This window comes from Zea mays, chromosome 4 (genome assembly GCF_902167145.1).
Source record: "Zea mays cultivar B73 chromosome 4, Zm-B73-REFERENCE-NAM-5.0, whole genome shotgun sequence".
NCBI classification, from domain to species: Eukaryota; Viridiplantae; Streptophyta; class Magnoliopsida; order Poales; family Poaceae; genus Zea; species Zea mays.
The window spans coordinates 246,941,993-246,968,291 of record NC_050099.1 but is presented as its reverse complement, the minus strand read 5'-3'; the positions used below and the strand labels follow the sequence as shown (position 1 = coordinate 246,968,291).

The 26,299-nt window shown below is 42.2% G+C and overlaps 4 protein-coding genes across 17 annotated transcripts; 3 read left to right on the top strand and 1 right to left on the bottom strand.

Annotated features, from left to right (window-relative positions):
- The first annotated feature begins 1,007 nt into the window (after positions 1-1,007).
- LOC100381502 (histone deacetylase complex subunit SAP18) lies at positions 1,008-5,174 on the top strand. 3 transcript variants are annotated; one of them, XM_008679263.4, is made up of 7 exons: positions 1,008-1,243; positions 1,346-1,482; positions 1,689-1,721; positions 3,500-3,610; positions 3,784-3,879; positions 4,460-4,531; positions 4,657-4,940. In XM_008679263.4, the coding sequence occupies exons 2-7, from the start codon at positions 1,369-1,371 to the stop codon at positions 4,687-4,689; spliced, it is 459 nt and encodes a 152-aa protein (XP_008677485.1). In that variant the 5' UTR covers positions 1,008-1,243; positions 1,346-1,368; the 3' UTR covers positions 4,690-4,940. The 3 variants fall into 3 exon arrangements, with proteins under 3 accessions (XP_008677485.1, XP_035822900.1, NP_001167804.2); XM_035967007.1 differs by having other exon boundaries at positions 1,029-1,243; positions 4,460-4,575; positions 4,657-4,889; NM_001174333.3 differs by having other exon boundaries at positions 1,062-1,243; positions 4,618-5,174.
- Positions 5,175-10,285: 5,111 nt separating this feature from the next.
- Positions 10,286-11,892, bottom strand: LOC103654935 (terpene synthase 2, chloroplastic-like). Its single transcript, XM_008681742.4, has 4 exons — positions 11,653-11,892; positions 11,419-11,557; positions 10,959-11,201; positions 10,286-10,857 (listed from the first exon to the last, which is right to left on the bottom strand). Exons 1-4 carry the CDS (start codon positions 11,853-11,855, stop codon positions 10,582-10,584), a joined length of 861 nt encoding a protein of 286 aa, XP_008679964.1. The 5' UTR covers positions 11,856-11,892; the 3' UTR covers positions 10,286-10,581.
- Positions 11,893-13,140: 1,248 nt separating this feature from the next.
- Positions 13,141-21,985, top strand: LOC100192883 (RAD1 DNA repair protein homolog). Of its 10 annotated transcripts, none has more exons than XM_035967568.1 (16): positions 13,143-14,107; positions 14,281-14,510; positions 14,596-14,702; positions 15,480-15,638; positions 15,830-16,621; positions 16,852-16,962; positions 17,054-17,314; positions 17,387-17,610; positions 17,701-18,508; positions 18,610-18,747; positions 19,246-19,327; positions 20,163-20,371; positions 20,452-20,565; positions 20,669-20,901; positions 21,055-21,281; positions 21,368-21,985. In XM_035967568.1, the coding sequence occupies exons 1-9, from the start codon at positions 13,242-13,244 to the stop codon at positions 17,909-17,911; spliced, it is 2,961 nt and encodes a 986-aa protein (XP_035823461.1). In that variant the 5' UTR covers positions 13,143-13,241; the 3' UTR covers positions 17,912-18,508; positions 18,610-18,747; positions 19,246-19,327; positions 20,163-20,371; positions 20,452-20,565; positions 20,669-20,901; positions 21,055-21,281; positions 21,368-21,985. The 10 variants fall into 10 exon arrangements, with proteins under 10 accessions (XP_035823464.1, XP_035823461.1, XP_035823462.1 ...); XM_035967569.1 differs by having other exon boundaries at positions 20,098-20,371; positions 20,669-20,843; XM_035967570.1 differs by having other exon boundaries at positions 20,098-20,371; positions 20,447-20,565; positions 20,669-20,843.
- A 1,547-nt stretch (positions 21,986-23,532) lies between these two features.
- On the top strand, positions 23,533-26,299 carry LOC103654934 (terpene synthase 2, chloroplastic-like). 3 transcript variants are annotated; one of them, XM_008681740.2, is made up of 7 exons: positions 23,533-23,822; positions 23,929-24,166; positions 24,280-24,667; positions 24,748-24,966; positions 25,099-25,237; positions 25,361-25,609; positions 25,752-26,299. In XM_008681740.2, the coding sequence occupies exons 1-7, from the start codon at positions 23,556-23,558 to the stop codon at positions 26,025-26,027; spliced, it is 1,776 nt and encodes a 591-aa protein (XP_008679962.1). In that variant the 5' UTR covers positions 23,533-23,555; the 3' UTR covers positions 26,028-26,299. The 3 variants fall into 3 exon arrangements, 2 of the variants coding, with proteins under 2 accessions (XP_008679962.1, XP_008679963.1); XR_004857993.1 differs by having other exon boundaries at positions 23,534-23,822; positions 24,283-24,667; positions 25,099-25,244; XM_008681741.3 differs by having other exon boundaries at positions 23,534-23,822; positions 24,283-24,667; positions 25,752-26,287.

The following is a 26,299-nucleotide window of genomic DNA, read 5'->3' as shown; positions in this document are numbered from 1 at the left end:
TTTGAATTTCGGGCCAAAAACTGAATTTCGGGCCCTAATGTAAATTTCGGGCCGCCCGAAATGAGCCCGACACGTTTAAGCAATTACGGGCCGGGCCGTGGGCCGAGGGCTAGGCCCATGGGCCGACACGGCCCGAAATTCAAACGGGCCGGGCCGACCCGAAATTCAAATAATACGGGCCTTTACGGGATTGGGCCGGGCCGGGCGGCCCGAATATACACCTATACCTGCAATAAGGGTCTTGTGTCGTCATGGCTATCTATCTATCTCTAGCAACTTATTCATCTTCATTTCTCTTTTCAAACTTTACTATGTCAACAATATCTTCAACAGTCATATACACGATTTGATCATGCATATGACCATACAAACCATTTCTTTGTATTGTAGATTGTACTGTTAGGTATTGGAGTTTGAAACAGGGGATGAGATAAGTAAGAGTCTGTTTGATTGGACTGTGACTATAAAAAAGCCGTTGTAGGCTGTGAGATGTGAAAAAAATTGTTGTAGACTATGAGATGTTAAAAAATAAAAATCGTTTGGTAGAAACCACTAAAAGTTTATATATATAGTTCTATCCGAAAGTCACTAAAAGCAGATCCAATGATGCTTTCTTTTTTATACTGCAAGAAAGTCGGCTTTTATAAAAAACTGATTCCTATCCAACCCTTTGGTTTGACTTTTGACTTTTAGGAACAAAAGCCAAAACCAAAACTAAACTAAAAAAACCTTAAGGCGGATGAAGATAGCTTTAGTGGACCGAATTGCAATTATGTAGGAGTATTTTTCGGCCCTGTTTAGTTCCGTGACTAAAGTTTAGTCGATAGAGTAGCATGTTTGGTTCCAATGACTAAATCGAACTAAATAGCATTAATTGTTGTGGATAATGACTGTATTACCCTTATTAATTAGTGGATGTTTGGTGCAATAAAAAATTAGAGAGGGCAAATAAGGTAAGAATCTTAATTTAGTCATCTCTTGTGACTAAAGAACTAAAGTTTAGTTGTCTGCTTTTTTTAACTAAAATGACTAAATTTTAGTCATCCCAAACCAAACGAGGTCTTCATTGATCTCAAGGGAGGAAACTGCAAAATTTAGGGTTTGTTTGGCCCTATTCGCACACACCCACGCCGTCGGATCCTCCTGCCCTCCCCACGTCCACCTCTCTCCGCCGAAGAATCGGCGGCGGCGGCGGCGGCGGCGAGCGCCTTCCCTTGTCAAAATCCACCCGGCGGCAGAGCAGGTCAACTCGATTCCTCGTTTTCAACTGGTCGATTTGGCAAAACGTTTGTCTACTTGCAACCAATAGGTTGGTTGATGCGTGTGCTTCTGTTCAAACTCGCAGAGCCTCGTTGCTGAGGAGGGGAGATGGCAGGCATGACCGATATGCCGATGAGGCCGGCGCGGCCGGGCCCGCCGATGCAGCACCGGGGCCCTCCGCCGATGGCGCGCCTCCGCCCCGAACCAATCGACCGCGAGAAGGTCAGTTCTTACACTCCTTGCGTCCCCCTTGCTCATGGTGTCAGTCTTCTAAGTAAGTTCTAACTCATGAGATGCCCCTTGTGGCGGATTGTGCTTTCACAAGTATGTAACACTTATGCATCTCCACAGCATTAGGTTAGGTTTTGCGTCTGAGGAATGTGAATGCTGACTAATTTTGCTGACAATATTTTTTTTTGTGTGTGTAGACCTGCCCTCTGCTGCTCAGGGTTTTCACAAGGGTAAGCATGCTTATGTCTTCTTGTTTCTGTCCCAACGAATTTATTTATTGGTTACCCTGTGCTGATTAGCACTTTACTCCAGTTTGTTGAGTGAGATTTAAGAGTCTGCAGTATACTTGATTCACTTATTTGCATTGCTACTGCAACTTTTTATTTGTTAGTCAATTTTGTTGTACCTATTGTACATGGTGGAATCCGCAGAAAGCTTTTCATCATCAAACTATGCCTTTTTTTAAAAGGCAATTTACTAACAGTTTACCTACACTTGGAATTTATTTAGAAGTCTACGCTTTAAGATGATTGCGTAGCTAACAGTATAATTATTTGAGTGTGAAACAAATGATTAAATAGTGAAGTTTTAGTTAAACACAAGCCTTGGTTAATTAGTTTCATAAAGGGGAAGCAACTTAATCCGGTTTCCGGTCTACTTGTTCTGGAATGATTCTGGCAAAAGGTGATCTGCTTAAATGAAGGTAAGAAACAGTTTATTATGTTGAAAGGCCTGCATTTCATATTTAATTGTTTTTAGAGTTGAGTGCATTTTAACATGGCTTAGCCGTCCACTAAAGGAGTTCTTTTGGTGTTCTGTGAGCACATTTCTAATGGCAGTTCTTATTTAGCTGTCCTGAAGGTTACTGGGTCAATTGGTGCTCTTCAATCAAAAGTTTATTGCCTGTTTAGATTCTGAAGCTGGCCATCTTTCATTCCTAGTTCTTCTTGTGAATCACAGTAGTAATTCCATGATACTTTAGGATCTAGAAGTTGGGATGCATTTTTATATGGATGATCTGCACACATGATACTACATACATTGTGCACACATCTTATCTTCTTACATATCTTCCAGTTGAGATTGAAGAAAACACTGTGTTGAGCAAGACTTGAGAGCATGCAGTATGCTTGATTCACTTGTTTGTATACTACAACTATTCAATAGATTTTATTGTATCTGTGGTGCTTGGCAGATTCAGCAGAAAGGTTTGAATCATCAAACTATGATATTTTTTTAAAAGGGCAATTTACTGCCAGTTTACTTACACTGGGAATTATATTAGAAATGAAGTATGCACTTTGTTAGCTAAATAAGATGATTGCGTAACAGCATAGTTATTTGATGGTGAAAAAAGGGCGTACCCAGTGCCGTAGGCTTCCCGCACTGTGCGGGGTTTGAGGAAGGGTATCTTTAAGCGCCAAGCCTTACCCCCATAATATGCAGAGGCTGGGGCTCGAACCCGGGACCTTCCGGTTACAGACGGTAGGCTCTACCGCTGCACCAGGCCCGCACAATAGTTATTTGATGGTGAAACCAATGAATAATCAGCTATGTTTTAGTCAAACACAAGGCCTTAGTTAATTAGTGTCATAGAGGGGAACACACATAATCTGGTCAAGAAATGTTTATATTGTTGAGAGGCCTGCGCCTGCACATCATATTTAACTATGTATAGAGTTGTTGAGTGCAGTAACACATCTTAGCCATCCACTGTTCCAGGATTTGTTCTGTTGGTGTTCTGTTAGGACATTTAGGACATTTGTAGTGTCAGTTTTTATTTAGGTGGCCAGAAGGTTTCCTTCTAGGAAAGCACAGTAGTAATCTCATGATACATTTGAATCTGAAGTTGGGATTTGGGAATACATTTCTATGTGGGTGATCTGCACAATTGTACCATTAAGAGTACTACATATATTGTGGCATCTTATCTTACATGTCTTGCAGTAGAGATTGATAAGAAAACACCATGTACTGCAGAAAGTTGATCATCAGTTACTGTTTTCAGGTTGCTGGTCACCACCAAAATGAAGAGTTTTCTGTGAGAGGGAAAGAACCAAAGGATGAAGTTCAGATTTACACATGGAAGGATGCCACTCTCCGTGAGCTTACTGATCTTGTAAGTCCTTTATTCAGACTTAACTTGCTCGGGCCACTTTAAGGAAAAAAGAGATGTTTATTTATACCTTGAGGAAAGTAGGGTTTCATGTCTTATAATAGCATACCACTGGGTTTGAGCATGCATGTCAATAACACATCAATCTTATCAGTGCATATGATTGAATTTTTCAGGTGAAAGAGGTTGCTCTTCCAGCAAGGAAAAGGAACGCGAGGCTTTCTTTTGCATTTGTATACCCAGACAAGAATGGTCGTTTTGTTGTCAGACAGGTAACGCTATAAGAATTTGGGCATGTTTGGACCCTTAGCTCCATCTCGCCTTGCTTCGCTGGGCAAACTAGCCTTGCCAGGAAAGGTGGACGCTCTGTTTGTTTCCCTGGGCGGGCTAGGTTACTAGGTGCTGTATGCTTTCCTAGTTAAAAACTTGCTTTTGCTTGCAAGCTTTGTGATTTAACTGCTTGGTACTCTTGCTCATGGAGAATTGGAGATGCAATCACCAAATTTCCTTATATGTGAGATTGCCTCCATCCATCTAAAGGAACACAACCTGCTTGAAAATTTGCAGTACACATACCATACCAAGTCATATATACAATACAAGACGACTAGAGAACCATCCCAGGCATTACCATGGACACAATCTTCCACATGTCATTCACCCAAAATACACCGTGCCATATATAGTCTCATTTGTCCAAGCTGCGTATTATGCCTTGTATTCATTATGCCCTGTATAGGTTCAAATGGCCTATATACCGTTTCATCATTGTGTAAATTTCCATGTGTATGCACTGCACTGTTGCCCTTCGCTTATGGCCATGTGTATTTCGTCGTGCTTGAACATCTGAAGGTGGGTTCGACCTTCGCTTATGGCCATGGAAGAGGTGATGATGCCAAAACTCTTGCAGAGCTTGGGTTCCAGGTCTGCACGAATGCTGTATCATGCTACTTTAGATTATGCTTTTGGTCAGTGGACAAGGTTCTTATCTACGCCACCTCGTTCTGCAGATTGGCGATTATCTGAGCGTCGCGATCATGTAACTGCAGATTGGCGATTACCTGAGCGTCGCGATCATGTAAGCCGGTGCCCGCAATGAGTTCCGGTGACTGCACCGGATAGAACTGATGTGATGTAAAAAATGCATTGGTTGCGACGAGCAAGGGAGGAGTATCTGTTAGCGCTAGGAAGTGGAACCAAAACTGTCTGTAATGCCGGTACTACCAAAGTTGCCTAGACACTTTGAACGATCAAAGCGTATGGTATGGTTTCTTGTTGGTATGGTGCTTGTCTGCGGTGCCTGAAATTTCCAATCCATTGAGCTGCACGTCAATGGCTCCATGTTAAGATGGGCTGAACGGTATTCCAAGGGGTGGGCAAGATACCCATTATCTGAACCGTTATCCAAACCTGAACTACCTGAACCTGTACCCGACCTACCCAAACCTGAATTAACCAAACACTAGTTTGGATCCTAGGTCTCAAAACCCAAAATTATATTGGGTACCGGGTAACATGTCTCGTGCCTGAATTACCCGAAATTATATATTATTTATCCAGTTCCCAAGCTGTCCGAGCATCTGTTATTTGTGTGAGTGTGACAGTGGAGCTGTGTGCCTGATTGACTTCCTGTATTCTGTGAATTATGAAACATGTGCTTGCCGTTGCTGTTTGAAAACTGGCGAGTGGCGAGCAGCATGTGCCTCAGTGCCCTTTCATTTCACTGTTTGAAACTGGCGAGTGGCAAGCTGCCTATGCATGTGCATCACAGAAGCAGGCAACAGCAGTGCCTGCATCACAGAAGCAACAGCCGTGCAGATGAAGAGCAGCAGCCGGACTTACTTTTAAGTGCTATAGTTTCATTTTTGTTTGTTTTACTGCTGCATGCCTTTACCGTGAGAGTGTGCAACATGGCCATATGGGGATGTGGTTTACAATTTACTGCTGCTACAGTGTTATGTACATTATTTCATTCTTTGTTTATTATGTACATTATTTCATTCTTTGTTTATTGTGTGTGACATTGGGTTACTGCTGCCTGCTCAACCCGAACCCGTATGAATTTTCGGATACTTGCTTATTACGAGTACACTTCGGATAGCGGTTCTCAAAACCCGAGTTATCGGACCCTAATTTTTTAGGTTACCCAAATGCCAGGCCTTCCAAGTCGAGGTCCACATTTTAATTGCCACTGACGAGGGAGAGCTTCCTCTAGTATCAAGAGAAGGAACATCCTTGGAGGGCTGTCATGGTCCACATGTACCATTCCCACTATCTGATCATTCCCACTATCTGGTCCCTCGCCACTGGGATTTGTTGAGCCAGTCCTAGGACCAACCACCATCTGCACCACATAAACCAAATCTCTCACAATCACAATCAATCAAAAAGTCTATTTTACCACTTTTTGTCATCTTAGAAAAAAACCGAGATAGAATACCATTTTCTAAACACTTTCACACAGCTGGTCTAGGTCAAGAGCATACATGCATGCTTGTGATAATTACTAGGAAGACCAACATCGTCTCCTTCTGACGACGACGACGACACAAAATTCAAAGGACATCCGTCAGGCCCTCCTATACACGTGTTTGGTGTAGTGAGCATTTCTATATGCATTTTTCAGGAAAAATGCATGAATTAATCTTGTGTTTAGTGCATCAAGAAGCACCCCCGTCGTTTAAGCTTCAAACTGTCGCAAGACTTTCTAGAAGCCTCTACATCCTTTCATGATTAAGTTTGGCATCTTCATTTTCTCAAAAGAAAATAAACTATTTTTTTTTTAAAAAATAGAAATTCCTCAAAAAAAAATTGGGGTTGCCAAACTGGCCCTCACCGTCCCATCTCCTATGTGAAAAGTTTCTAACCTCTTTTAGGGCTGTGACAAGGGAATTAATAAGATTAGAGGGGGTTGAGGGAGAAATTAAGAATTCGAGAGGGAAATGAACTAATTCCCCTCTCAACCCCCTCCAATCCCTCTAATCCCCTTGTCACCAAACAACGTCTTAAGGCTTGTTTCGCAATAAGGAAAACAAAGAGGATTGAAGGGGCAAGAAGATTTGAGCCCTCCAATTTTTTTTTGTTTCCCTTCTCCCAAACATGCCCTTAGAGTTTGTTTAGGAGCAAGACGATTGGGGGAGCTAAAATCTCCTTATGGGGCGATTTGGTGACCAGGGATCACAAGAGCAAGTGGATTCCTCCCCCATGAATCACCTCATGATCCCTGGTTAACAAACTGGCCCTAATACTTAAAATGAATAGTAAGAGGATTTTAGTCCTTTCAACCCCCTTCATTCTCCTCCCAAACACGCCCTTAAGTATCACATGCGACATGCCATTAGTAGCATGAACCTAAAGTTCCCTAGAGAATTGCATAGCGCATTACTGAAAGGGAAATAGGCTTACACCTTTTCCTAAATTGATTTTGGTGGTTGAATTGCCCAACACAAATAATTGGACTAACTAGTTTGCTCTAGTCTATAAGTTTTACAGGTGTCAAAGGTTCACAACAAGCCAATAAAAAGACCAAAGATGGGTTCAAATAAAGAGAGCTAAAGACATCCCAAAGGCATCCTGGTCTGGCGCACCGGACAGTGTCCGGTGCACCAGGGAACTTGACGCTGAACTCGCTACCTTCGGGAAAATTGGAGGCCGCTCCGCTATAATTCACCGGACTGTCCGATGAAGCACCGGACAGTGTCCGGTGTCGCACCGGACTGTCCGGTGTGCCAGCGGAGCAACGACTACTTCGCGCCAACGGTCGACTGCAACCGCATTAAATGCGCTACAGTGCGCGCCAGAGTCAGAGCACGCGCAGAAGGGGCACCAGACAGTCTACAGGACCTGTCCGGTGCACTACCGGACAGCCCAGAGGCCCCACCAGTCAGAGCTCCAACGGTCAGAACCCAACGGCCGACTGACGTGGCTGGCGCACCGGACAGTGTCTGGTGGCGCACCGGACTGTCCAGTGCGCCATGCGACAGACAGCCTCCCAACGGCCATTTTGGTGGTTGTGGCTATAAATACCCCAACCACCCCACATTCATTGCATCCAAGTTTTCCAACTTCCTACACCTTACAAGAGCTATAGCATTCAATACAAAACACACCAAAGAGATCAAATCCTCTCCCAAGTCCATAGTTCATTCCAAATCAAATAGTGACTAGTGAGAGAGTGACTTGTGTTCATTTGAGCTCTTGCACTTGGATTGCTTCTTTTTCTCATTCTTTCTTGTGATCAACTCAATTGTAACCGAGGCAAGAGACACCAATTGTGTGGTGGTCCTTGCGGGGACTTTGTGTCCCGTTTGATTGAGAAGAGAAGCTCACTCGGTCTAAGTGACCGTTTGAGAGAGGGAAAGGGTTGAAAGAGACCCGGTCTTTGTGACCACCTCAACAGGGAGTAGGTTTGCAAGAACCGAACCTCGGTAAAACAAATCATTGTGTCTCACTCTTTATTTTCCCGCGATTTGTTTTTCGCCCTCTCTCTCGGACTCATTAATATTTCTAACGCTAACCCGGCTTGTAGTTGTGCTTAAGTTTATAAATTTTAGATTTGCCCTATTCACCCCCCTCTAGGCGACTTTCAATTACGTCATCGACATCCCAACAAGACACTGATATCTTTAAGCAGAAGTTGCACGCCCGAGTAGCTTGAGCCCAAACTTTGATGTGTTTGGGAGAATGTACAAGAATACCATATTACCTCTTCCTATCCCCATAAGGACTTATTCAGTTGCATGGAGATCGAAGAAGATTGATGGGGATTAAATCTCTTGCTATTCAATTTTGATTAGCAAGAGATTTACCTTCAATCCTCCTTCAATCCACTCCTAACCGAACAAGCCCTAAAGCTATCTTATTAAGGATACTTATATTTTTTGTTTTAGTAGTTTCTCATAGATCATGTGTCTGGTGTGGCATCAGACATAGTACTCATAGATGTATGCAACCATGCACTCGACCACTATACTCATCGGGCGTGTCCAGTGTAGTACCGGTGTGAGCACTAGATACTAGTACAATAACAACTCATTTCTAAAACTAGCCATTGGGAAGACACCGAATGTGTCTGATGCAGAGAGTGGGTTCTAACTGGACATGTTCAGTGCACCGAGTGAGCTAAGATGAGGGCAACGACTAGTTTCTTTGACTATGTCTATTTATAATGTCCAACTCATCCATATAAGGTCTCTTATCCATTTCAATTGTCGAAGCCCATTTGCGAGTGAGAAAGAGTATTTGCATAGTGATCAGGGCGAACCCCACTCAAAATATACACTGATGCACAACTTAAGAAAATAAATAATTTAGCAAACACATATGGTAAATTTGAATCCATCTAATGGTATTTCTTGTTTTTACCCTATTGCCAGTGCAATAGGGAACATGAACCTGACGTCGCCCCTGCTAGTGATTAGTGAGGGACTTGAGAGTTGATAATCACTTGATTAGCGACCTTATTAGTGCACTAAGAGTATCTTATGTGTATTCACCACCTTAATTATACTTGGTTAAGTGAAGTGAAGTTAGTGTTTGTTACTCTTGGTGATCGGTATCACCTAGATGGCTTGGTGGCGATCAGGAGTTTGGTGATCATTCAGAGAACTTTACAGCTAAATATATGGCTATTTTTAAAGCTTGTAAAGAAGCTATTTGGTTGAGAAGGTCTATGTTCTGAACTTTACATGGTTACATTTTGTATTACTATACATTTTGATAGACAAAGTGGTATTTGTCTGACTAAAGATTAAATGTTTCATTAAAGAACAAATCACTTTGATGTGTGATATCACTTTATTAAAGGTGTCGTTGATAAATGTGATATTAAGGTATACAAGATATGTACTGTTGATACATCGGCAAATCCTGTTCCTAGAGCTAAGTTTGATCTATGCTTGGGCTTAGTTGATATTACAATTTAAGTCCTAATAACTTTTGGCGTCAATGATTATTTATTATTGAAGTGAGCCGTACTTTACTTGTTACAACATAGAATTCATCTCAAGGTGAAATTTGTTGAAATATGATCCAATTTTGAATTTGTTTCTGCATTGGATTGTAGTTTGCTCTCTCTATACATCTTCTAAGTCGTACAAGAAGATAGATAACTCATTGTATTTTATACGTTCAATAAACTCTCCTCATATATAGTGAAGATTGTTGATTGACGTTATTGGGTTTTTTCTATAATGATTTACAACATAAAAAATTGGTGTCTCATGTTCAATCCATATTTGTGTTATTTGCTAACAGAGGCATTGAGTAAGATAGGTTTGTGGTAGTTTTTAGTGGTCATGTGATTTTCTAGAGGTGGACCTCCTATCAATCATGTCTTTGTAAATGCCTCTATTTTACAGAGGTGTTATGCTAAAGGCCCACCTCTATAAATAAATTTAGAAAGATCGTGCACATTAGGCTATCTTGCTTAATGCTCCTATTGCCTCTGAATTTTGGTAGCTATTTTAGGAGACCCATACATTTTTAGACCACCTTTGTAATAAGAGTTTTCTACGAAATTATTTTGTAGTAGTAGCCTAGTAGGTGATGGCTTCTATGGATCACAATGACTCATGCAAGAAGTACTTCCAAACTATACAACCTAATTAACTGACTAACACTTACAAGAACATAACTTTATTACACCACAATAGTATTGCACAAGACCATACACACCCTTCCTTCAGTGTCTATACGCACCTACTCCTTCCTCTTTACATAAACTCACAGTACCGCTAAATTCCATGGTAACCTTGGAATGCCTCATATTTCTAGTGGCTCTTACAAAACTATTACTTCTATTGCATATTTCAACAACACATTGTTCAACAATATTCAATAGATATACATGCTTCTTTGCCTAAATATTTAATCCAAATATCTAATTTACACGCACCGATTTCTACATTATTGGTGTCAACTAACAAGGAGTGACATAAATTAGGCATAGCACATGGATTTCTTGTAGCAATGCTTCAAAGTATCAACATCTTTGCATAGTCCTCAAGGACAAGAAGCCTCTGTTCCTTGTTGTATGAGTACATGACACCGATCATTCTCGCGGTGTTCAAGCAGACACGTGTGCAGTTAGAGGAGAAGGTCCTCGTGTATAAACACTCCCTATTGAGCTCCTCCCACTCCCTTGCGATCAAGCTACGCATATGTGCTTCCGCATCATTACGGTTGCATCTAGGGTTCTCCTTGAGGTAGAAATCCCTATAGGATCCGTCAAATCCTTCTTGAGCTTCATCCTGCAAAAAGTCCATGAATAGAGGTGCTAAATTTTGTTGCTAAACATTATAGGCAGACTTGATTTGAAAATCTTGATGCAAAATATGAAAACATGACTAACTTTAGCACTGCCCATGTCATCCTGAAGTCGGAGGATCTTGGCTGGGCACGAGATGACAGAGGGCATCTGGTCAATGAGTGCTTCGATACTTTGTTCACACCCCATGAGGGTGAATATGTGTACAAATGTAAGAGGCACTCCTGATGTGACAACACCATTTCTCAAGTAGTCCTCCGCAGTAGGGACCTGATCAATTGCTAGCCATCTTGCCTCAACCATAAATCCATCAAACAACGTTGCCCACTGCAGAAAATTGTGGAAATTCTAGTGTAAGAATTCTTCACTTCGGTTTAGTTGATAATTTTACATAAATTTGATTATGCATTTTTGCAAGCTTTAAATTGGTAACTGAATCTTGTAAACTATATATAGCTATGTTTTTATTTATTTATTGCTATTTATGCAGATAAAATTTAAGAGGTGTATATACAAGATAAAATAGTAACATTTATATATATACCGCTTTTCTGAGATGATTAATAGAATTCAATCCATGCTTCTTTTCTGCCATTTCCGCTATCTCATTTGTAATGGTGTAAAGAGCATTATAGCATGATCTCATGTAACTAGGGAGTGAATCAGCAGCCACAGTATCCCACCTGCCAATTATGTTTTATAAAAATTAGATGAACTGTTTTTAATATGACAGTAAAGAGCTAGTACATATCATTTAACCATATATATGCGAGCTTACATTTTGACTGCTTCAGTGAAGAGGGAGAGCTCCTCCAGTGTGCCAACAAAGTCAAATATGTCGTCCACAACGTAGACAAGCGAGATTATCTTGGTCATCTCAACCCGGAATCTGGAGAAGGAACTTCCTTGGAGGGCTGTCATGGACCACATGTACCATTTCAGCACGCGGCATTCATAACAAGGAAGAGTGCCCTGTGGCATGTGGTTTTTGAAGAAAAAGGAAAATAAACAACGAGGGAGTGTGGGCCGAGCCCGAGCGGTGAGGTGGGATTTAGGCGACTAGTGTGGGTTTTAGCCCATTCGATGTTTTCTTCTTTTTTATTTCTGTTTTCATTTTGTTGTTTCAAATTCAAACTTAGTTTTGGATTTCAAATTCCATTAAATGCATATTTCAAAGATTCAACATGATGCATCTTTATTTATTTTTGAGTTTTTTAATTATTCTATTTAAATTCAAACCTTTGACATGCTGTTTTTATAGTCTTGGTAATTAAATGTGAAAAAGAATGAAAGGAATCTCATACTGAGCATCTATAAGAGATTAGTCAAATGGCTCGTTAAACAAAATTTTGATCAGTCAACAACAACATACCTCTCCAACAGACTAGCCATCTAATTCGCCAAACTATATTACTCTCCAAATTGGATTCCTCCCTAGCCAAACTTGGCTAGCCACTCTGACTAGCCAAACTAGATAGATAATATGTTGTAGTGAGATGCTACATACAGAGTGTAATCTTTATAAAAAAATAGAGAGTCAAATAGAGAGGAAAAAAATAAATAGTCCCTTTAAGACGCTCTTATGTAGCTATAGAAAAGCCCTTTATTTCTTATACAACTTGGGTGTTAGATTAAGGGTGTGTTTGGTTTGACTTTTGGTTTTGGCTTTTGCCCCCTAAAAGCCAAAAGCCAAACTAAGGCCCTGTTTGGGAGAGCTTCACTTCAAGAATTTCAATTTCGTTCTAACTTTTTCAACCCAAACAGGTCAGCTCCACGAGCTTTAGTTTTAAAAAAAATCGAAACTAGAGGCCCGTTTCATGAAATTCATGAAGCTTCTTAGAGGGTGCTTTAAAAATACTGTTTTTATATCTCCTCATGAAGCTGTACGAAAATTACCCACCATACCACTGGTTACGCAACATACAACTTCTGTTCTCTGTGGCGACAACCCACTAATCATCAAGGGTAATCAAGGAAACCCACACAAATCAATTGTACTATAGAAGTTGGAGTTCATATACAAACCAAACGCTCCTGGAACTCAGCTTAACAATTTGCTGGAGCTGTTTTATAGTGAAACTGGAAAACCAAAGCTGAATTTTTTGAAACAAAACTCTCTCAAACAGGTCCTAAAGGACCAGATCTAGGAAATAGCTTTTTCTAAAAGCCGACTTTTCTGGCAGTGTAAAACTGAAAGCACCCTAGACCTGCTCTACTCTAGCAACACATGTATAACACTTTGTAGATTGAAGTTTGAAATAGGAAGTGACATGGAGCGGAATAGAGAAACTGCTGGAATATACTTACACCGGGAAGAAGGCGAAGGCCGTCGCGCTCTCGGCGGCGGCGGCGGCGGCGGCAGCGGCGATGCTTGCGTTCGAGCAGCAGGTGTTGGCGGATCTGGTGGAAGATCCGAACGGAGGTCTGGTGGTGCTCTCCTCGGGTCTCCCTCTCGCTTCCCTAGCCGCTACCCTCCTCCTCCATCTCCACCAGACCCCCGGCAACGCGGCTGGAGGAGGATGTCTCCTCGTCCTCTCCGCCACCGATACCCTCAAGGCCCGGATCCGGCGCCGCCTCCAAGACAAGCTGCAGGTTCACGACGTGCCCCCTGACCTCGCCGCGCAGCAGCGCGCCACCCTTTACGCCTCTGGCGCTGCTCTCTTCCTCTCTCCCCGCGCCCTCGCCGCCGACCTCCTCACCTCCCGCCTCCTCCCCTCCCGCGTCCAAGCCCTACTCCTCCTCTCCGCCCACCGCTCCACCGATACCTCCTCCGATGCCTTCATCTGCCGCCTCCTCCGTCAACGCAATCTTCTCCCCGTTTACGCCTTCTCCGATTGCCCCCATGCCATGGTCGCCGGTTTCTCCAAGGCCGAGCGTACCATGAAGAGCCTCTACGTCCGCCGTCTCCACCTCTGGCCCCGCTTCCACGTTCTCGCCGCAGCCGACCTGGAACGCGCCCCGCCTGACGTCGTAGACGTGCGCGTTCCCATGACGCCGCCCATGAGGGGTATCCAGGCTGCTGTCCTCGCTACCATGGACGCTTGTCTCAAGGAACTTAGGCGCACCAACAAGGTGGATGTTGAGGACCTCACCGTCGACAAGGGCCTCTTCAAGTCCTTCGATGAGATCGTCCGGAGGCAGCTCGACCCCATCTGGCACACTCTTGGGAAGAAGACAAAGCAGCTTGTGGCTGACCTCAGGACGCTACGCAAGCTGCTTGATTACCTCGTCAGGTAGGAGTTGTCCTCTCAGTGATCACATCCCCTTCCTAGTATCTTATTCATGTTTGTGCTTAGTATAAAATGTTCTGCTGACCCTGAGTCAGTTATGAGAATTAGAGTATTAGACATGTTCTAGTTTCAAAGGGAAACTAGGCACCCTCTTATGTTCTTTACCGGACCTGTAGGTATGACGCCGTTACATACTTGAAGTACCTTGACACATTGAGAGTATCAGAAGGTGTCAGATCAGTTTGGATACTTGCTGACTCAAGCCATAGGATATTTGAGCTTGCAAAAAGGCGCGTTTACCAGGCAGTGAGAACAGATGGTGTTAATGTTAGCATAGATAATAAGGGCACACCAACAAAGAAGAGGAAAGTGGCACATAATTCTACCAAGAAAGGAAAAGTAACTGGTAGCTGCTCTTGGCCCCTTCATTTGCAGGTATATGTTTTTTTTTTGAAGAATTTTAGTGTAACAAGTACCTTTTTTTCCTTCAGAAAATGAAGATTCCACTGTAGGTCCCAACACTCAGAAGGCTAATACTGATGTGGGCATTGTATTGGAAGAGGTTTTGGAGGAGGCACCGAAATGGAAAGTGTTATGGGTCAGTGATTCAGTTTTTGTTTCATTCAGTTCCCTTTCAGGCTCCGCAGTCTTCAGAACTGATTATTTGCTTCATGCATTATATGCATGAACAGTCCGCGCCAATCTATTTGGCAATGGACACACTGCAAATTTGTCTAAACTTGCACTATTACATTGCACAAGAACTCTTTTATATTACAATGTAATTGATGAAGACCTTCGTATTTTACCAAACATGGTGTGTTATGTGGCCGACGGTAGGGGGGAAGTGGCAATGGCGCAGACGCCGGCCCCTGGCTTCGCAGGTGGTGTGGGCAATCGGCTGGGCGCCGATCTGTGCTGGGCAGCAAGGAGGGAGACCGGAGTAGCAGGGAAGAAAGACGGTTTAGAGATAATTCATTGCTTGCTTTATTTCATAACTTTCCATTACATAAATAGGCCGGCTATTGGCCTGGCCGCAGCCTTCTAACTGCTTGACTCTATCTCCTTAAACTCTCCTAAAAAATCTCAACAACTTCTAATCTGTTATTATCCCTAGATATTCTCAACTAATATCTCTAGATAAACTCAACTAGGCCTCTTATCCTTAGGCCTGTGCCTGTACGTGGCGCCCCACATAACATGGTGTGTATAGCATGTTGAACTATTGTTTGTTGTGCTAAATGCTAATTCTTAACTATCTCTGTTTTTTCTATTCTTGTAGCAAACTAGCAACCTCATCCCTAACTATCAGATAATATGAGTATTAATCATAAAAAATGTTTTTGCTTTGAGTTGACTGCTTTGAAGTTTGCAGGAATTGTTGCAAGAGATAGCAGAACAACGGATGAAGAGCAGTGCCGGGAATGTGCATGATGAGGACAAAAATGATGAAAGTGGCATAGTTTTGGTATCATGTAAAGATGAACGCACATGCTTGCAGCTGCAGGAATGCATATTAAAAGGCCCCTGTCAGGTAATTGTTCAGGTCTTAAATGAAGCCAGCATCAATCTATATATCACTAGTTCACTACTCTGTTGTTATGAACTTTCTATGTTTGCTTGCACAAGTGTCTTCCTTCCATGTTGAATGCAAGCTTGTTTCTAAGATTATGAACAGGAAACCTTGTAAACCCTTGTAATGGCGACTTACTTGTTTTCAATAAGGTTATGCGAGAAGAGTGGGAGAAGTATCTGATTGGAAAAGCTGAGCTGCATGGATTGAATAAGGACAAGAGAAAATCTGAGCAACCAAAAGGTGTTGGTGTCCTGGATGGTGAAGTTCAAATGGGATCTAGTGAGAGTGTGTGTCCAGTTAGCATTAGCAAACTCGAAACTAATGCCTTACTTGCCGCTGCCTCTGAATTAAGAAATATATCAAATGAAGCAGATGTCAAGAGTAGCTCAAATAGCAGCTGCAGCAAGGCTGGGGGAGCAAAGGGGAAACCAAAGAAAACCACTTCAAAGAGACAAGGCAGCAATCGAAAAAATAAAAGTAAGGAGGGAAATGACAATAGCCAAGGTACTGGTCTGGATTCTGAAGGTCAATCAGGAAAAGCAGATGTACAGGCTGAGATTGTTGCTTCTAAGATGTCCGCATATGATGCTTCCATGTCAGCCTCTACTTCTAATGTTAAATTTAACCATTCATCTGCTTTCGGAAACTTGGCAAACGCCAAGCCACTACCTCCTGTGCAGTTTCATGCTCTAGACAGTGACCACCAGGTTCTTGATGTATGGAAGCCATCTGTCATTATTGTTTATCATCCAGATATTACCTTTGTAAGAGAAATTGAAGTATACAAGGCAGAAAACTCATCAAGGAAGTTAAAAGTTTACTTCCTTTTTTATGAAGATTCCACTGAGGTGCAAAAATATGAGTCCAGCATTCGACGGGAAAATGAAGCATTTGAATCTTTGATCAGACAGAAGTCCCTGATGATGATACCTGTTGATCAGGTGGTGTTTCACTCTGTCACTAAAGTTTTAATTTCAGTCTGACCTTCGCAAAGTGGTTACTGCATGAATGATGCCACACAATGCTTAGTCAAATGGTCTTTGCACCTTTCTACGAATCTATGTGGGTTCACATACCCAGTATCATGTGTTTATTTCATCTCAAGCGCACTCAGCCATATGCAGGAAAAATTGCTATCTGACATGAAATACATGTATTATTTTCTTTTCAGGATGGCCGTTGCATTGGACCAACTGTTGCAAATGAACCAGAGCCTCCTTTATGTCAGAACTCAATTACAAGAAAGGCAGGTGGTAAAAAGGCGCCCGAGAAGGAGATGCAGGTGATGCTTATGGTCATATTGTTAGTGGGCACACTATATGCTTTGATTCTGGTTGGTGGATTGCTAAAAAATTACTGTTGCAATTGTCTAGGTTATTGTAGACATGAGAGAGTTCATGAGCAGCCTTCCGAATGTATTACATCAAAAAGGTATCCGAATCGTACCGGTCACCCTTGAAGTTGGTGACTATGTGCTCTCTCCTTTGATCTGTGTTGAACGGAAAAGTATTGCGGACTTGTTCCAAAGCTTTGCTTCTGGTCGTCTGTACAATCAGGTTGAGACAATGGCACGTTACTACAAGATCCCGGTTCTCCTCATCGAGTTCTCACAAGATAAGAGCTTTTCCTTTCAGGTATATCCTCCCCTCCCCTCTCCTGCCCCGGGGAAAAATCATTGCCCTAACTGGCCTCTCATTCTTTTACAGTCTGCAAATGAGATTGGTGATGATGTCTCTCCGACCAACATTATCTCGAAGCTTTCTCTGCTAGTGCTGCATTTTCCTCGGCTTCGCATAATCTGGTCACGCAGCTTGCATGCTACAGCAGAAATATTTATGTCACTGAAAACAAACCAGGATGAACCTGATGAGAAAAAAGCAACAAGAGTTGGCGTGCCATCCGAGGATGGTATCGTGGAGGATGATGTGAGGTAAGTTGTGCACCTCATATAAAATCCAGAGGGGACTAAGCCCAAACTTGATGTATGTTTTTTTCTTCCTTCCTTGGGGGGTTTATATAGGTCTGAAAATTACAACACATCAGCCATTGAGTTCTTAAGAAGGCTTCCTGGGGTGACGGATTCTAACTACCGAGCAATCATGGATGGATGCAATAGCTTGGCCGAGCTGGCCCTGCTTCCAGTGGAAAGGTTGGCGGAGCTAATGGGTGGTCAGAAAGCTGCGCGGACGCTCAAGGAGTTTCTCGATGCCAAGTGCCCAACCATGTTGTAGCCAGAGTGACGCTGTACTGTTTGTATTGTGTCCTGTGGGATACAAATACTTCAGTTGATGTGCCTTATATATATATATTAAAAAAAACAAATGTTGTACCAATGCCAATGCCTGTGCATGTTGTTGTCTGGAATCGATAGACACATGTGCTGTGCATGGTAAATTTTGCAGAATCGTGTGCTTGTGGGCCAAAGCAAACATGCAGAAAATGAGCAGCAGATTATGGGCTGGGCAGGCTCTAACCCAGCCCAGGAACTCCCCCTCTCCCCCACGTTCTTCTTTGTTGTTGTTGGGCAAGTAATAAGTAGGGTTTTTGGTTTCACCAGTCTCTGGCCATCCCAATACCCGTCTTCGCTTCTCAAGTGGAAATGGCACATCAGTACAATAATTGTTTATACAGGCACTTTTAGCTTATGTTGCGTTGGTTGTCCAATAACCATATTCAGGTAGTGCGGCTGTTTGAGTCTACGCTACAGAATGACTATCTAAATCACACCTCCTGTGGAGCCTTTCATGCTCAGATGGAATCTTGGGAAAGAATTTTGTACTGGATGGCAGTTTTGTGGGAGCGTGGGTTCAGTCATGAGAATCCTCAAGGTGAGTACTGATATATAGTTTTCTGTGTTCAATATACTTTAGAATGTTATTTCATAATTTGCCAGCTTGATTTTTTTTTTTTTTTTTTTTTTTTTTTGCAGTGAGATGCCTGGTTATGCAATCCTTTTTGGATATTGCATGGGAACGCTACAAGGATTGCACTCAGATAATTCCAAGGGGTTTTGTGCTTGGTCCTCTGATACGTGGTTTGAATGATGTGGTTCATCATAAGGATTTTGGTTAGTTTTATTCGTTTTACACTAGTTCAATACAACATATTTGATTCTGCTCTCAAAGGAATGGAGCTATTTTGTTTTTTTGGTGGATCTAATTTTACCAGAGATTCAGAGAATCTTGTGTTGCTTCATCCATATTCCCTTTCCAGCAAATGTGATTTAAAAGTTTTGTTTGTATTTCAAACTGACCTAGGCTTGTGGGAGATTTGTTAGTTTATAATTTTTGGCAGTTATCAGTCCTTTCTGTCTGACATAGTGACATAGATTTTATCCTGATAGGAACTTCACTTTATGTGCTTGTATTTTGAATTGAACTCATCTAGTAACTTTGTTAAATACATCACACCTCTTGTTTAGTGAGTCATGTTGCTCACAATATCGTTGCTCTAGTCTTTTAGTTTGCTTTTTTATCATCCAATTCTTTTGTCATATTGTTCAATAGTACATTCTTTTAATGAATGCTTTTATAAATGCTGAGTTATCTTCCTAAACTGCTTTTAGGCATTGGGGGTGCTTATAGTTCGAAAACCATAAAAGATGCTGAGAGATTTTTCAGAACTTATACCCACAACTTGGCGAGATGGTAACTACTGCCTTCTTATTTCTTGTTGACTGTTTTGATACTTTTGATTGTGGAACTGAGTTTTTTTGTTCAAAAGCAATACACTTTTTGTTAACTTCTACTATCTTTACATATATCGAAAAAGTTACCTATGCATATGTTGTGTCATGAAAGGAGGTTAACTAACTGTTTTGATACTTTTGATTGTGTAATTGAGTTTTTTTGTTCAAAGCAATACACTTTTTGTTAACTTCTACTGTCTTTACATAGAGCACTGCTACACGTACGACTACAATGGTAGACTCAAGTACGACTAAAGTCATCTAATGACTCATCAATCATCATTCATTAGTTCAGAATAAGAGGCAACAACAGCCATAGATTACGTTGGTCGTACTCTAGTCGTACGGGTGAGTCGTACGTGAAGCATTTTCCCTTTACATATATCGAAAAGGTTGTTTATGCATATGTTGTGTCATGAAAGGAGCTTAACTAATGAATCTTCTTGCATTTTTGTCTTAGTGAATATCTCCTTTCCATTACACAATATTGCCTTTTCATCATTGTAGCGACAGATAACAGAAAATGCCTTGTGTGCACTATAATGGCTTAGCCTACACGCACATGCTTGAGCTGTTAGGACTTTGTATTTGTGACTTAAAGGGATGCTTATTTATATTGTTTAGCGACAGATATGGTACTCTTTAGTTTGGTTTGGTTTCAATTGCTGAGCTCTTGCAATCGCATTGTGGTGCTGAACCACTTCTGTTGCATGCATGCCTTCTTTACAGTGACCACATACATCTGGTTTGGAGTCTGGCATCTGCGGCTAAGCAAGATTCATTTTGCCAAGCAGGATTGATGACTCTTGCATCCTGTGTTGCTTCATGCACACGTCAGTCAGAGACAAATGATGTGCCATGTGCCGTATCTGGGAAAGCAGCGACAAAATGTGATGGATGTGTACTGTACCTACAGAAGTTAGGCCAACAGATTTGTTAGATGTCTTATGGATTCTCAGTGAGAGGAGTAAACAACACTTTAATCCAAAGTATCGTCTGAAAGGTTCTACTCTTCATCTCTCTCATCGAGAAATTTTGTGACAGTTATGAATAGACAGCTTGTTAACTTGAAGTCTAGTGCAGTTTGTGAACAGGTTATAAAAGTTGCAACATCACTGATAAATGCCACTGAAATTCCACTTAACCCGCTTCTGCATTTCATTGCCACAATTCCTCGAGAGTTCTCTGATTATATTGGTATGTACACAAGACAGAAGGAACCTTTTTTTAAATATGCCCTTTGATATTGTCTACAGCGTCGTATTAACATTGGCTCTCACTACTATTGTGTGTCCTTTAGGACCATTGAGAGTAGTAGTTCAAAAATGGTTTGTTCAGAAGGAAGAATGTTCTCCTGGTGACACTTTGTTGAGTAAGCTGATTGATTTCTCTGCCACCTTCGTAAGTCAAAAACGGAATGAAGGTTCGAATGTTTTTGATGACGAGGATGTGGATGCATGGGAAGCTGAAGCAAGGTGGGCTAGAACCCTTCTTGTAACCTCGGAGGAGGAACATTTGAAACGAATCTTCAGGGTTTGTTTTTTCTGTCGCTTGTATATGTACTTGTAAAACGATAGGATCTCTATATTGTGCTTGGGTCTTGAACTTCAGCTATGCGCTATCTTTTTTTATTGCCCTTGTGTGTTTCAATTTATCTTTGGTTCAAAATGGTAATTTTCATTGCAGTTTTTGGAGGCATATGGCTACAAGCTCTCTGAGCAATGTCCCAGTGGAGATTTCATACCCATAAAAAATTTTATCATTGTTTTAAGCTTCATTGAGGAACTTGAGGTGAGACAGAGAGAGCTTGTTTGCCGGAGTATAATACAATCTTAAGAGGTTCAGATACAGTAAATTTATTGGTGCTCGATGATCTCAACAAAATGTTCACAGAATCACTTTTGCTAATTTTGGTAATCCTCTTTTTTTTCCAAACCATCACTGGGTGCTCTTTGTGTGTCAGGCTTTCAATAATTGCCTTATTTAAATCTTATCTCAGGAAAATATGGTGGCCTTCAGCAAACTGTCTTGCCCCGTATTCTGGTTTTGAGATGTGGACGAACAGGATTTACCCCCAAAGCTTGGAGGACCAAGCCAGCGTCGTTTGGCTACCTCCATTACTTCTTCAGTATTACAGGGTGTATGTTCCGTCCTTCTTGGAGTGGTGGAAGAGGGCTGCAGAGACAGTGCAGGGAATGGTCAAGAAAGCTGGATTCTCTCGTCATTTTGGGAGCCTGGAAGATTTGGAACCACTACAATAGATATGTGTTTGATGGAGAGACCCCAGCCTTTCTCGAACCCTGAAGCACTCTGAAGCAGACTGATGATGAGAGAAGCCTTTGAGAGCTAGCAGGAGTCAAGGGTCTCTCCTATTTAGGAGCTCCCTTGCTGGTCGTCTAAAGACTCCTCTTTCTCATGGATTTGTTTCTTTATGTTTATTTCTGCACTCCGTAAGGAGCGTTTTTTTTATTTGTATTTCGGTCTTCTATGGACCTTTTTTCTCTGTAAAAGGTTCCATTTCACATGTTTCACATAATCTTTCAGATATACTGCATTACTACTATCTTGATGCTTTTGTCTTCTGTGCTAGTCCAACAAAGTTTTATTTTCTACTGTCCTTCAATTTTGGTTCGTTGTAATGTTAGTTGCAGCAGTAGCGATTGTGATGTGTACTCTGCAACAGAATACATCCTATATATGATGGTGTTATCAGCTGGTGTTCTGGTATTTCTCTAGTAGAATTGTGCACAGGGATCCTTTATAAAATTATAATAGAGTAAATTTGACAGATCAACCAACATTTTAAGGATAATAGTCACAAACCACCAACTATTGTGCCTATTTCAGAGACCCAGTAATGCAAAGGGTTATTGCCTCAACTAACCCACCATTTTTTGCTTTGTAGTGTTGTATGCTAGTGTCTGTAGAATAGTAACAGCTGGATATAAACATCTTGCAAAACTAAATCTCGCGATAACTTCGTAGATCTGCTCAATAAGTCTATATCTACACCACACCTATGGAATTGGTATACAATGACGGTGAGTTGCAAGGTTTAGAGGGAGTCCTCCTCATAAACAATAAACTGTTCAAACATTATATTGTACTCTTTTCTTTGTATGAGTTTTTTTTTCACTCGCAAAGGTTTCTTATAAAAAGGTTTTTAACGAGACTATCAATACAAAAACACGACATATCTCCTATTTTCTCGTCAGGGTTTTTGAGGGAGATATATAAGACATGCTATATGTCATATCTTATGTTTCCCAAAAAGGTTTTTGAGATGAAATTCGAGAAATTCTTACTATTCTTACTTAAATATAGTAGTATAGTAGAGATATACCGCGAGTTATGGCCTAGGACCAGAGCAGAAGACCCAAGAGTTTCGTGGGCACACCAGACGCTGCCTGCTATTCCGCTTTCTTGCCTCAAGGAGTACAACAATCATCGAACCAGCACGTTGTTGAATTGCTGGATATAAATTAGCTACGATCCTGTTTAGATAGGCTAATTTTAACCGTTTTTTTTAGCTGGCCCGTGAATCACATGGTGGTGCTCGCCGGAGTTGGAATCCCAGCAATAGTCTAAGAACAAGCGCTTAGTCTGGTGTCTTTAGAAATTAAAACCAAGAGTAGGTTGGACTGAGCTATCTATCTATGTAGTATGGACGTACGGTGTGGGTACGTAACAAGCCAAGCAGCTCGTGAATCACATGGCGCTCGCCATTGTGTGGTTTGGAGCAATAATCAAGCCAAAAGAGGACAACCTGAACTTGACCATTTAATTTGGCTGTTGTGTGTGCAGCAGTAGTCATGTAATTTGGCGGTCATAGACTATAAATAAATCTAAATAAATATATAAAACTCATAAATACTCTGAATAAACTAAGGTACTCAAAGTTAATATGTTTGGGAATATCAAAGTTAATTAAACTTAACCTTCATATATATACCATTTATTATAATATTAAAATTTACCAGAAATATAAGTTTCCATAGTTTTATTAAATCATCTGAATTTGTTGTTGTTGTGGCTGCATATATATTTGGCAGGAAAAAAAAATCCCACGTGGTCAGTCAAAGGTTAGTATTAAACGAGAGGTCCAGATTGGTCTTGTGCTTGAGTGAGTAATAGCGACACATGATACTGTCTGCTGCAGGTTCATATGCTGGCTGTTGAGAAGCTGCATGCTTGCAACACCACACCACATAAATTTGGAGGGCCTGCGGACGCCCCGATGCATATCACTCACATGCATTCTTGCTCCTGCTAGGAGGATCGGAACCAGCATGTCTGAACGATGCATCTTCTCCTTCTCCACTCTGGCTTCGCCGGCGGCAGATGGAAACAACAGCCGGCGAGGAGGCCGCCACCGTGGCGATTCCATCGTCACCCGCTCTTCGGCGGCGGCCAACACGCTGCCGCTGCTCCGCAATGACGACTTCGACCTCCGGGTACCTCTCTAGTCTCTACTTCGATTTTTTTTTTTCTTCACAGTAGTCGCACGTAACATGCGTGGCTGGAACATGCACCTATATATGACGGACCTACTGCGTGCAGGAGGGCCTGACGGACGTACGAAATGTTCTCCGTCAACGTCAGAAGAGTGGCTGCAGCAGCAGGGACATGATGGTCACCGTCGACAACCTCAAGCGCCTCTGCATCGACCACTACTTCCAGGAAGAGATCGAGCGCGCCATGGGTGCCTGCTGCATGGGTCTCATCCACAGCGACGATCTCTTCGACGCGACGCTTGCCTTCAGGCTCCTCAGAGAGGCCGGCCATGGCGTTTCAGCAGGTCATCGATCCAACACACTAATTATTAAACACAAATCCATCCATGCATGATGATGTCTACGGTCGATCGACGACGACTGAACATGCATGGCTGCACGGCACTGCACATACCAGCAGATGATGTTTTACGGAGGTTCACTGACGACGACGACAGCGGCGGCGAGTTCAGGCTCGATCTCAGCAAGGACATCAGAGGGCTGCTGAGCCTGCACGACATGTCTCACCTGGACATGGGAGGGGAGGAGTTGCTCTGCAAGGCAAGAGTGTTCTCGCGCCACCACCTCGCTTCTGCCGTCAGGTACCTGGAGCCAAGCCTTGGCGAGTACGTGAGACAGTCGCTTGACCACCCCTACCACCTGAGCCTCACGCAGTACAAGGCTCGGCACCACCTCGCCTACCTCCAGAGCCTGCCCGTCAGAGACACCGCGCTCGAGAGACTAGTGGCTGCAGAGTTCCAGCTCAACAGATCGCTGCATCAGAAAGAAATGCAGGCCATTAAAAGGTACGCAAACTCAGTGCTGCTAGCTCATCGATCTTGTGTGCTAGCTATATATAATTATAATGTTGTTGTTTGATGCGCAGATGGTGGATGGAGCTAGGATTGGTTCAAGAAATACCTGTGGTGAGGGACCAGGTGCTGAAATGGTACATGTGGTCCATGACAGCGCTCCAAGGACGTTCCTTCTCCAGACACCGGGTTCAGATCACCAAGATCATCGCGCTCGTCTATGTCGTCGACGACATATTTGACCTTGTTGCCACACTAGATGAGCTCTCCCTCTTTGCAGAGGCAGTCAAAATGTAAGCTTCAATTAATATATATATATATATATATATATATATATATATATATATATATATATATATATATATATAATAGTTAATGTAAAACAATAATGATGGTCTCTAAAATTGCATGCAATTGATTGGCAGGTGGAACAGCACGGCTGCAGAGTCACTCCCTAGCTACATGAGATCATGCTACAAGGCTCTTTACACCGTCACAAATGAGATAGCGGATACGGCCGAAAAGGAGCATGGATTGAACCATGTTAATCATCTTAGAAAAGCAGTATGATGTGCGCTACTAGCTAAAAACTTTTATCTTGAATACACTTCTTCAATTTGATTTGCATGAAACCACACGTACGGTGAACAATTCCTAGAATTTATTTCCACCATATTTTCTCTGCAGTGGGCAGCGTTGTTTGATGGATTTATGGTCGAGGCAAGATGGCTAGCAACTGATAAGGTTCCTACTGCAGAGGATTACCTGACGAATGGTGTTGTCACATCAGGAGTGCCGCTCACATTTGTACACATATTCATCATGCTAGGGTGTGACGATGATCAAAGTACCCAAGCTCTCGTTGACCACATGCCCTCTGTCATCTCTTGCCCAGCCAAGATCCTCCGGCTTTGGGATGACATGGGCAGTGCAGAGGTTAGTTGAGCATACAGTACTACTTGTCAATTTTTTCCACCTTTAATTTGCACATCAAAATTTCCAAGTCTGCCTGTAATAATATTTAGCAGCAAACCTAGCTTTAGCTAGCACTTCTGTTCATGCATGCATGGACTTGCAGGATGAAGCTCAGGAAGGATTCGATGGTTCCTATAGGGATTTCTACCTCATGGAGAACCCTAGATGCAGCCGTAGCGATGCGGAAGCACATATGCGTAGCTTGATCGCAAGGGAGTGGGAGGAGCTCAATAGGGAGTGCTTATGCAAGAGGACCTTCTCCTCTAGCTTCACACACGTCTGCTTGAACGCCGCGCGAATGATCAGTGTCATGTACTCATACAACAAGGAACAAAGGCTTCTTGTCCTTGAGGACTATGCAAGGATGTTGATACTTTGAAGCTTTGCTCCATGGACATACATGTGAGACAACGTGCAGGGATGGATCTTGCCATCACTACTGCCGAGGACAAGGTTAGAGGTAGGTGTGGCATCCATCTTGAATCTATGGTGGAAAAGACACATCTGCCTTTGATCTGCAACGGTCCAAGGTCGCCACCACAATGATCCATATCTACCAATGTAATAATAATGTACGATAGCACTATATTTTTTGAAAAAAATGTAATATTGAAATATGCAACACAAGTAAGAGCTGTGTATAAGTCCCCA